Source organism: Erpetoichthys calabaricus, chromosome 11 (assembly GCF_900747795.2).
Source record: "Erpetoichthys calabaricus chromosome 11, fErpCal1.3, whole genome shotgun sequence".
Classification (NCBI taxonomy): domain Eukaryota; kingdom Metazoa; phylum Chordata; class Cladistia; order Polypteriformes; family Polypteridae; genus Erpetoichthys; species Erpetoichthys calabaricus.
In genome coordinates this window covers 138081472-138093708 of record NC_041404.2, presented here as the reverse complement: position 1 = coordinate 138093708, position 12237 = coordinate 138081472, and the positions used below count along the sequence as shown (strand labels likewise).

Here is a 12237-nt window from a genome sequence, read left to right as displayed (position 1 = left end):
CTCCAGACATCAGGGACGCTATATTACCTAACATCCTGTTTGCCTTTTTCATTGTTTCTGTCATGCTGTCTTGCTGTAGATCGTGATCACTTCATTATGACGCCCGGATACTTCTCGTAAGGAGTTTCAAACATCACATTGTGTATTCAGATCTCGCATTTCTACATTCTACATGTAATACTTCACCTTTACTTATAATTTTATGGATTCTACATTATATGCCCTTATACATACAGTATAATATATGTGTGTGTGTATTTATATGTATGTGTATATAAATGTTTGTGTGTATGTATATGTATGTGTATATATATATATAATATATATAAAATATATATGAGCAATGGCCCCAGCACTAACTCCTAAAGGACACCACTTGTAACATCTCCTATTTGTGAAAAAGTTTCCCACACCATAGTCCTTTCCTTCTTGTTTGAGCCAATTTTGCACCTTACGTAGACATTGCATCTTGAATTCCTGCTTCTTTTAGTTTGAACACTAACATCCCATGTTTTACTTTATCTAAAACCTTCTAAAAATCAACATAATATCCTATGCACCTCTCATCACTTGCATTTATTGCTGCTTCTTAGAATTTCTAGTACATTAGTACCTTCCTTGTCTTAACCCATGGTGAATGCACATTAAATCTCCTGTTGTTGTGATGTGCTGCTCAGTCTTCACATTAATAATACCTTCTTTACTTATGATGTGCGTTGGGTTTACCGGCTGATAGTTGTTAGTTGGATCAGCCCAATTGCTGCCTTTACATAACAGGATATTTGTTAGCCTCCAGTCTTTAGGAATTTTCCCAGTGTGCAGAGATGTTCAAAAAAATATGTGGCAAGTGTTTCTACCTGCGCTCACTAAATTCCTTAAGCACTAAAGGATGAAAGTTGTGTGGTCCTGTTGATTTGTTACATTTCAGCCTATTTAACATAAGCAGAACTTCTCCAATCTTCAATTTCCAAATGACTAATACATCCTCAGTCCCTGTTACCTTTGGGAAGTTCAGCTTCTTCACACATTATGCAAGTTCAAAGCATTTGCTTTTTCACTGTCAGTGCTTCCTGTCTCACCTTTAGTGTTCCTGATACTCCTCACCTCCTCCTGGAAAGATCTCTTTAGGTCAGGGGTGGCGAACTCCAGGCCTCGAGTGCCGCAGTGGCTGCAGGTTTTCATTCTTACCATCATCTTAATTAGTGACGAGTTTTTGCTGCTGATTACTTCTTTAAATTAACTTGACTCAGGTCCCGTAGTTGTTTCTTTTTCTTTAATTAGCAGCCAAACAATAATGAAACACAAAACAAGCCCCCACCTGACCAGCTCCCCTGTGCCCATCACACAATATCTGAAATTAAAGAGAGGTGATGGTCTCCGTAAGGTTGATCTCTCAGGTCACCAAAACATTTTGATGGTGCTCTTAGAACAGAAGAACAGCAGTTTTCGAAATGTGTGCTGTGGCAGAATGAGAGCAGCAACAAGCCATGGAATTAATAACAGGTTTAATTAACAGCAAGAATTGGCTTCTCATTAAGAAAGTGATTGGAGTGAAATTGGTTGAAGTTTGAAGCCCCAGTTTAGCTGGTCGTCTGTTAGCTTGTTTCACATCTCATTTTTACTTGGCTGTCATTTAATGAAGAAAAGAATCAATTTAGAGGGCTGTGCTCTTCTAACAGGGCTGTTAAAGTGATGGGGGGAAAATTAATTACACTACAACTGGTCACTGATTAGGAAAAGGGTTAGAATGAAAACCTGCAGCCACTGTGGCACTCCAGGCCTGGAGTTCGCCATCCCTGCTCTAGGTCATCTTTTGCATGTGTCAGTTGCGTAGTGTGACCGCCCCAGTGATTCATGTCATAGCACTCTTACCAGTCTCTACGACACTCTCTCTAACTCTCTTTCACACACAGTGAACTGTTTTTAATTTCTCACGTCAATTCTGAATTTGTAAGGTTTCTCTCTGGCATCAGTGGCATCAATTTCAACCAGAATTACAATCCATACCGTGCTTAATAAACAAGGCATTTGAATGTTGTTTTCTCCTTATTATAATCAGATGTCTTTTTCCACAGCTTCCAATGGATGAGGATGACCCAAAGCTGTTGCTCTGTCAAGAGGAGGGCAGTGGCAAACAGAGCCATGATGATGTGATTGTAATGGCCACCCTGCGCTTGCTGCGTCTGCTAGTAAAGCATGCAGGAGAGCTGAGAGAAGGCCTGGAGCTGGGATTGGCATCGACTCCTACTGCACCCTGGAGAGGTAAGGGCAGGACGTAATGTCACCTGTTGTGCACCCATTCGTCTGTTACGTATCATGGTTTGAATTCTACTATGTTCTAGTACCTTCTTTAGCTCAGTGACAATTGAATTCCTTTTGTGGGGATACGAAAGTTTGACGTGTTGTGCTAAGCTGACCACTGACATAGCAGGCATCAGTCAGCTAAACCAATTGTAGTGCAGGGTGCGGTGCTTTCTCATTGTCCTCCCACTAATGTTTTTTTCTTTTCTCCATAAGGAATCATTCCACAGCTTTTCTCAAGATTAAATCACCCAGAAGTTTATATCCGCCAGAGTATTTGTAGCCTTTTGTGTCGTGTAGCCCAGGACTCCCCTCATCTTCTACTCTACCCTGCCATTGTCGGTTCCATATCCCTTGGTGGTGAGCTGCAAGTCTCAGGTACACAGGCGTTGCAAACGTTTTGGTTAACTTTCACAGATTTTTTTTTGGCCAATCCGACCTGTGTCTTTTCTGCTTGGAAGCTAGAAAGGTCAGGAGTTTTGTTCATACATTTTCCTCTCTGCAGGTGGTAAACTGCCCTCAGCTCTGCCCACCCTACTGAGTAACATCCAAGGAGAGGCAATGTGTGGAGGCGAGAGTGAAGCCGGTAGTACACCCACATCCCAGGAGAGCAGCAAAGAAGAGGATCTGGGGCCAGGCTACAGGGAGGACCAAGCTATGATGCAAGACTGTTACACCAAAATCGTAGACAAGCTGTCTTCTGCCAACCCCACGATGGTGCAGCAGGTGAGCGGAATCCTTCATGCAACTGCTTGAATTATCTGCTGGCATTTTGGTCTTGTGGCTTTGGGAGAACAGGGGGAACTGCGGGGATCATCAGAGTTAATGACACTCGTGATGTATTTTTTTTTTCTTCTTTGGATGTTCTGAATGTCCCAAGAAACTGCTTGTAAAATTTACCAGGTAGCTGTGAGAGCTGCTTAACAACTTATTTTCTAAGGCAGCGTATTTCAGCTTCAGTCCTGGGGGGGGTCCCACTGTGGCTGCTGGTTTTCTTCCTAACCAATTTCTTTTTTTAATCAGACTTCTTAATTAAGAAAGCAGTTTCTGTGTTCTCTTATGTTACTTCAGAAACTACAAGCTGGTTATGCTTAAAAAAAATTAATGGAAGAGGCAAAGCATTTGTGTTTTAGACCAGGGGTCGCCAACTCCGGTCTTGGAGGACCACTGTGGCTGTAGGTTTTCATTCTAACCCTTAATGAGTGACCTGTTTTTTGCTGCTAATTTACTTCTTTTGAACTAATTTGAATTGAATTACTCTTGAAGACTCGGACCCCTTAATTGTTTCTTTTTTCTTAATTAGCAGCCAAACAATAGCGAGATATAAAATGATCCAAAACAACTGGTGTCCATCATACCGTATCTGAAAATAAAGAAATGTGAGGGTCTCAGGAATGTCGATCTGCTCAGGTCCCCAACACATTTTAACAGAGCTCTTAGAAAAGAGAAAATCAACAATTTCGAAAATGTCTGCTAATGCACCACAAGAGCAGCAACAAGCCATGAAATTAAAGAATGGATTTAATTAACAACAAGAATCGGTGCCTGATTAAGCAGTTGGTTGGAGTTTGAGGCCCTGACTTAGTTGGCCTTCTGTTGGCTCCCTCACTTCACATGTCATTTCTGTTTAGGTGCCATTTAAGGAAAGAAATGAAGCGATTCATGGAACGATAAAGAAATTCAGAGGAGCAAATCTTTAAAAAGCAATTCAATTAAAATGAATTCACAAGAAGTTAATTAGCAACACAAACAGGGCACTCATTTTAAAAAAAAGGTTAAAATGAAAACCTGCAGCCACAGTGGTCCTTCAGGACTGGACTTGGCAACCCCTGTTTTAGACAGGGACGATTTTTTTTCTTGCAGTTTTAGTATTTTCACCTTTGGTAAGGCCATGTCACATTATAGGACTTTACAAGCAATGGTTTTTCAGCCACAATCCTGATGCGCTCCCATGAACACAAATCATGTAGTCTAACATATCCAGTCACTTCATTACAACCAGAATGTGACTCAACACAACGAAATCAAACTTGTCTAATTTTGTCTTGCATTGTAGGGTTGTGTACTGTATGTGTGTGTGTGTGTGTGTGTGTGTGTGTGTGTGTAAGAGAGCCAAACAAATGAGCACTCAGACGGAAGTACAATGCATAAAATGCATATACAAGTAGTAAGGAACCATAGGGGTTTGAGCTTGACAAGCAGAAGAGAGACTGATCTGTATGAATTTGTGTGTTTTATGTACCAAGACAGAATAGGAAAAAAAAATAGGCTCTAGGCCGGGGGTCTCCAACTTTCCTCCTGGAGAGCTGCTGTGACTGCAGGTTTTCATTCTAACCCTTTTCTTAATTAGTGTCCAGATTTTGCTGCTAATTAACTCTTTGCCTTAATTTTAATTGATGCACAACTTAAGACTCAGGCCTCTCAATTATTTCTTTTTTCCTTAATTAGCAACCAAACAATATTAACACTAGAATTACCAGAGTCTACGAAAAAAACTCGTAGATCCGGCCCACTTTAAAACCGTTCTCACCTCTCTTTTGTCTTCTAAATGTGCCGATTAAGACGAGCAGCAAAAAGCCGGCTATTCCATCCCCCACCGTCCCAAAACGTTCACTTAAGTTTTCCCAGCTAATGCCTTGTTTGATTATCTGGGAGTGACTGAACTGGAGTTTTAGAGTGGAAATAATAGATCGTTATTTGGAGCACATGCATGTCATGCGTGTTCCGTTTCTACAGTAATCTGTGTAAACACATTGTTAAAACAGAAACTTTTTCATATTTTAGTAATAAATGTTACAAAATGTAGGCATAAACTATAGAATGTGTGACGCCTGACGGCCAAACATCAAATAAACACTTTCACAGAAGGTTCAAGGTTGTAATAACACCTTCCGTGGCGTAACGCTGAGATTTGCTGACTCGGAGCACAGCAGCACTGCCACGCCGTAGAGACCCGAGTTCGATTCCCCACTGGGGAGGAAGTGTTTTTTTTTTTTTTTGTTGTTTTTTTTTTTCTTCTTCTTTGTATCCTCAAACGGACATAATTTATAAATTGGTATGCACTGTAAATCATTAAGTTTAAAATGTTGATCGCGGTTATTTCTGTTAATTCATGCTTTTTTACTCAGAGTCAGATCAGAAGCTGAATAAGCAGAATAAGCTCCTGTTCTGACTCTAAGTAACAGCTCCAGTTTAAATCACACCCAATCTGACGCTGTTCATTTTCAAATAATATTGCATTACTTCGACAATGTTTTTTGATTGGTACTATTTGCGTCATAAAATGATTTCTTCAAAACGTCACATATATTTGTTTTGAGATGATGAATAGAGCTGTAAATTACAGGTGCTTGTTCAGTGTAATAGGAACCATAGCACAGAGAGGTGTGTACACTGCAACACAAGTACACATGTCGTAAATGTAGGAAGGGCGCTCCTTGGGTGAGCTACAGCGCGTCTTTATGTGAAAACAGCAGTGTCAGATGGGGAGTTTCTGGTGATTGCATATAGCGCTGAACTTACTGCTGTTTAATATGCTTTCCTCTGCATGTCCTGGAGTACAAAAGAAACGGCATATAGCAACATGTGGGGATTGGCAAGATTGGGGGGGAAATAAACATGCGGTCGTAGGTATCGTGATACACTGCAGAGATATAGCGCGTCTTTATGTGAAAACAGCAGTGTCAGATGGGGTAGAGAAGGATCCTGAATGCGACTGAGAGAATGAAAAGTGAATAAAAAAACAAAAACAAAGCTAACCTTTACAAATATCATAAATTACACCGGCTGTTACAGACTGAAATCAAATGTATCTGTTTATTCTAAAATAGTAAAAATAAGAGCAGTTCACTTCTCAAAAGAGAGTCGTGCAGGATTGAACTCGTGACCTTTTGATTCCCAGTCAGCAACTGACACCGTTGCGCCACGGGGCCGTCGTAGTAAATGAATGTCGTTGTCGCACACTAAGGTGGCTTTTTTTTTTCTGCAGTTATATTTTTGAATAAAAGTGCACTTGTTCTGTTATATTTGTACCTTTCGTGAAAGTGTTTCTTTGATATTTGGACTTCAGGCTTCATACATTATATAGTTAATGCCTACATTTTGTCATTTACTACTAGAATATGAAAAATGTTTGTTTTAAAAATGTGTTTACACAGATTACAGTAGAAACGGAACACACATGAAATGCGTGTGTTCCAAATAACAATCTATTATTTCCACTCTAAAACTCCACTTCACTCCCAGATAATCAATCAAGGCATGAGCTGGGAGACGTTCGTGCACGTTCTAAGACGGTGGAGGGATGGAATAGTCGGCTGTTTGCAGATTGTCTTTATCTGCACATGTAGAGGACAAAGGACGCTGGCGGAGAGGTGCGAACAGATTTAAGAAGCGATTTAAGGTGGGACGGATCTACGAGTTTTTTCGTAGGCTCTGGTAATTCTAGTGTTGAGACACAAAATGAACCAACATATAAACAACAACCTGCGTCTATCATACAATAACTGAAAATAAAGAAAGGTGAAGGCCTCAGTAATGTTGATCTGCTCAGGTCCACAAAACATTTTGACAGCCAGTTTTGAAAATGTCTGCCATGGCAGAATGAGCGCCCTGGAATTAAATAATGGGGTTAATTAGCAACGAGAATTGGCTTCAAATTAAGAAACTGAATGAAGGTTGGGAGTTTGAGGCCCCAACTTAGTTGGTCATCTGTGGGCTCACGTCACATCAAATTTATGTTTAGGTGCCGTTTAAGGAAAAAGAGAATCAATTCAGCGGTCAGAGTCTCAAGAAGAGTCAATTAAAATAAAGGGAAATAGTGAATTAGCAGCAAAAACGGGTCACTAATTAAGAAAAGAGAATGAAAACTTGCAGTCACAGTAGCTCTCCAGGATTGGAGTTGGAGACCCCTGCCCTAGACTGTAGTTTGTTCGCCATACCTGTAAAGCCTTCACTCGGGCATCAGTTCCATCAGGCAGCAGAGTATTGGCTGTCTCAGAAAGCGGGTAAACTCGCGATACTTTTGAAATTTTCAACTGTGCTGGATTGAGTCATCCAGTTTGTCATACCCATCGTCAGCTTGGTCATCAAATCCGACAACCCCCTCTGACATGAAGTCATGTAACGTGCTGCTGGCTTTAATGTTCAGGTTTCTTTAGCCATTATTTGCTAATACAAATGGAGAACAATGAAGTAGCTACTGCCCTTTAGCATTCAGGGTCTTTAGTACTAAAGTATGTTCTCCTCGTTACTAATTGTCAGCATTCAGATACAGTCGAGAGCAAACTCTACAGGATGAAAAAGTAAATTTAAGAGAATATGGCAAAACAGAGCTGAGCATTCAAAGCAGTGCCAAAGAATACTGGATTTCCTATTAAAGTAAATCACCACTGTACTTTTCTGAATGCAATATAAGTAAAGAAAAAAATGTCAGCCATTTCAACAATGAGGTCAAGTTAAAGTGAAATGTCTTGATCATGGCGAGACTTGATCTCTTAATTAATATATCAGAAAAGGAATGGAAGGTAGCAATGCAGAGAATTCACTCGAGCTCCATATGTGCAAAGCATAGAATTATTCAACTCAAAGTTATAAATCGAGCTCATCTGTCTCGCTTTAAACTGTCCAAAATGTTCCCAGGGCAAGATCCAACCTGCGAACGCTGCAACCAAGCTCCTGCCTCACTGGGTCACATGTTTTGGGCCTGCACCAAATTAACAACATTTTGGACAAGTGCCTTTCAGACAGCCTTGGGGTCAAAATCCCTTCTAACTCATTAACAGCTGTGTTCATGTTCGTCTGGAAGAACACCGAAGTGGAGAAAGACAAGCAAACTGTGATTGCATTCACTACACTTTTGGCATGCAGACTGATCTTGTTAAATTGGAAGAATCCTAACTCTCCTCTAATTAAGTCAGTGGGAAACCGATGTTTTATATTATTTGAAATTGGAAAAAATCTAATTCTCAGTTAGGGAATCTGTCCAAAATTTTTTGAAAACCTGGCAGGATCTAATCTTAATACATAATTCGCCAGTCTCCTCACTCACTCACGTCAGTCCGAAGCCGACTACAGCTCGAGGCCTAATTACGCATTCATACCGACATCGCGGCAGGCGGCGGATTTACGGCCTTGAAAATTCAAAGAGAAAGGCAACTTCGATTAAAGCTCTAGAGGCCTGAAAGGCGATTTCGACTACAGCTCGAGGCCTAATTACGCATTCATTCAATACACCTATATCAGGTTTGTGGTGCTTATACTTATTACTATTCCACTCGTGCCCGTTTCATCTTACGTTGTCGAAACGGGATCTTTGTCTAGTTAATAATATTTTAGAATAAGAAGAGAGAATTATTTCCACATTTCTTTTCCTTCTCCATTTATCTTTTTTTGCCCTATTAAACTCAATAATTTAGGCATGTTTACAAGCCTTAAGTTTTACTCCTTTGGCCATGCTCTCCTTCTCAGGGGTGGGGTTTGATTTGTTTTCAATCCTATTTTTTATAAAAATTGATCTATATGTACCGTATGATTACAATAAAATTAATAAAGAAAATGACTTGACGTGAAACTGGTTGGCATGAAAATCTGCACCCAACAGAGTGGCCCCAGGACTGGCATGGAAAACCCCGGCATTGTGGATCCGTACACATTAGGAGATGCTGGTAAGCTATTGGCAGCCAAGGACGTGCCTCACATTTCAGTAATGCAGTCTGTGTTCCTGTCTGTCTCGTTTTGTTGCATTTTGAACACAAGTCTCAAGGAATAGAATCCAGTCATGTGGCATTCCACCTCAGAACAGGTCGTTTCTGACATGAAATATCCTAACCCCAAAAGGTAGTCGGTTGTTATCAGTGTATTTACAGTCATGTGAAAAATAAGTACACATCTCAGAATTTGATCTTCATTTAAGTAGTATCTGTAGATGAAGGTGATGTAACGGAATACATATCTTCATACTCTTGCATTTTGCAGTCCATTGTTGTAATTCAAAGAAATATAAATTTTGCATGTGGAAAAAGTCCACCCCTACATTTTTCATTACATCTGTATTATCGTGGTATTTCCCTCTACTTACCCTTTACCTATTTTCTTTAAGGGTAAGTTTACTCATCAAGTTCGTTACCAGGTTGATCTACTATTGCACTATAAGATTAACACACACACACATACATACTAGCATACACGCAGATCTTAACCACAAAAGTACCGTATGAAAGACGTATACACAGCACGTTAATCCCTAGCACCTTAACCCACACAAGTGCCATATGAATAACATAAGCACAGTCCGCTTTCCCTAGTACTCCAAGAGACTTACTTATCATAGGCACGAACAACTTGTGATGTCTGTCTTACATATATCTCAGGCCTAAATATTTCCTTTGGTCTCCAAGAATATATTCAAACATATAAAGACTCAACATCCCTGACTATCGGCCATTTATCAACCAGTGCCATGGTTTTCAAACTGTGGTACGCGTACCACTGGTGGTACTTCAAGTCATGCCAAGTGGTACTCGTGTGGTCCTTTATTTTCCACGAATCGATGTTGCTAGAATGCCAATATGTTGCATATAATCATATATTGTATAAGTATTATACTGTAAATGCGTGGAAGACTCCAAGCCGGCTTTTATTAGCGTGGGCACCCATTTCCTTAATTATTTTTATATCACTTTAACGTCATAATTATAGTGATTATAGTGACTTTTTCTTCAAAACAACACGGGTGAAAATTAACGATTCATTGACAGTGGTACTTCAGTTTACTGGTCCTCGAAAGTTTGAAAACTGTGGAACCAGTGAATGTTTTACTTTAACGGATTGTTCATTACTGGACAGAGCTCTTCGTCCGCAGCTCAATGAACCTCGCAGCACAGAGGTGATGGCAAACCTCCGGCTGCACCAGGTGCTCAAAGAAATCTACCTTATTACTTAAATCACTCTAAATATGAAGACAAAGTATAGAAAGTTAAAAGCAGCATGGTATTTATTACATGAATGATAATACCAGTAGAGAAAAGCATAAAAGAAAATGTGGATGGCCAAGTCTGGATATATATTGTCTTTAGAAAGAGCTTATGAAACGTTAAAAGATGACAAGGATGAAGGTCGCAGGGTGGCGTTGATCTCACACTCGTTGTTGTTCATTAGATGCTTTTGCTGACAATCGGATGGAAACAGCCGCACGTTGCCGGCACCCTCTTCTGACATCTCTCTGTTCTCTTCTCCTGACATCTTCATCCCTTGTGTCGCTCTTCAGACAATTTATTTTTACAATTTATTTTTGTGTAGCCCAAAATCGCACAAGAAGTGTCGCAATGGGCTTTAACAGGCCCTGCCTCTTGACAGCCCCCCAGCCTTGACTCTGTAAGAAGACAAGGAAAAACTCCCAAAAAAACCTTGTAGGGAAAAGTGGAAGAAACCGACCCCTTTCCAGGTAGGTTGGGTGTGCAGTGGGTGTCAAAAAGAAGGGGGTCAATACAGTACAATACACAGAACAGAACAAATCCTCAATACAGTATAAAAATAAAAATTTTAGAAGTATGGATCAGAATTTAACAGTATATGATTTGGATTTGTTTAGACAAGGCATATTTATTATAAAATTGTACTAGGTTAGAGACACCTGATTGGCTGGATGTCAATATGATGAATGGACTTGCTCAGATTCTTTAATCTTGAGTACATCAATTTTTCCCAAACCATAAAACTTTTGATGTTGCTTAGTACTACTAGCATGTCTTCCTTTCCCAGGCTGTAAACCAATTTAAGCAACTTGTTGTCCCAGATCTCCGGTTTTAAAGTAATCAAAAGCCTGAGGAATCTCCTGAATTGCTGGTCATTTCAAACAAATGGTACTGTGATTTAGGGAAACAGATGGCCTTTGATCTCAACTTTACATTGCAAGTATTAAGTTCATCTGTTGTTTTGTCTTGAACAAAATATAGTTAAAATATCGTCCAAAATGTACAGATTTTGTACCCCACAACATCGTCAAATTAGGACGATTAGGACATCATTAGAGGGAACTTGTCTGAGTCCTTATTTAAAGCTCAGATATTTAGTCTTGTTTGCTCTGCTGTTTAAGTGTGTGCCAAGATTGAAAGAACTTGCTGATGCATTCAGGAAGAAGGTTCTAGATGCCTACGAGTCTGTCAGGGGATTTCTTAAGATCTTTAAACAATTGAAAATCAAAGTTTCCACTGTCCAGAAGATTGTCAATAAGTGGAGTAGATTTTAAGCAACAGCACAATTGGCCAGACCAGGCCACCTCAGCAAGATTCTGAAAGAGGTTTCTAAAAACCTCAATTTCATCATGGGACCACTAGGCAGCTGTTGGCACTGTTACGTCATAGTGCACAAACCTCCCATTCGTAGCAGACAGCACAGATGAGATCTGCATGGTAGATGTCCCAGGAGAACATTGGGGAAAGACTAACGTTTGCCTGTGAACACCTTGGCAAATACCAGGACTTCTAAAACGGTGTACTCTGGATAGGCAAGGCAAAGAGAATTATTTGGCACCTGTCCTAGAAGATATGTTTGGCGAAACCCAAGGATAGCATTTGACCAGGGGAACCTCATACCAAGTGTAAAACATGGTGGTAGAAATGTTCTGGTTTGGGGCTGTTTTGCTACATCAGGGCCTAGAGAACCCACCATCATTGAACCCAGCTGAATCATTTGAATCCAAGGAATTCTTCATTGTACCAGAAAGTATGTGAGGATAATCAGAAGGTTAAAGCTCAAGCGAAACTGAAGCTTGTAGTATGATGATGATCCTAAGCTTACCACTAAATCCACCAACAAAGGGCCAAAAAGAAAAAAAAACGGAAGGTTCTGGAATGACCAAGTCACATCCTGATGCTGTTGGGGAGATTTGACGCTGACTCTGCACACAAGACCCCTCTCAGTATCGCACAGTGGAAT

At 40.2% G+C, this 12237-nt stretch overlaps 1 protein-coding gene across 1 annotated transcript in view; it reads left to right on the top strand.

Annotated features, from left to right (window-relative positions):
• The window catches only part of smg1 (SMG1 nonsense mediated mRNA decay associated PI3K related kinase), a 167618-nt gene that overhangs the window by 112985 nt on the left and 42396 nt on the right, over positions 1 to 12237 (top strand). The window contains 3 exon segments of the mRNA XM_051933950.1: positions 2076 to 2262; positions 2518 to 2679; positions 2807 to 3027. Coding sequence (XP_051789910.1) covers positions 2076 to 2262; positions 2518 to 2679; positions 2807 to 3027 — 570 coding nt within the window.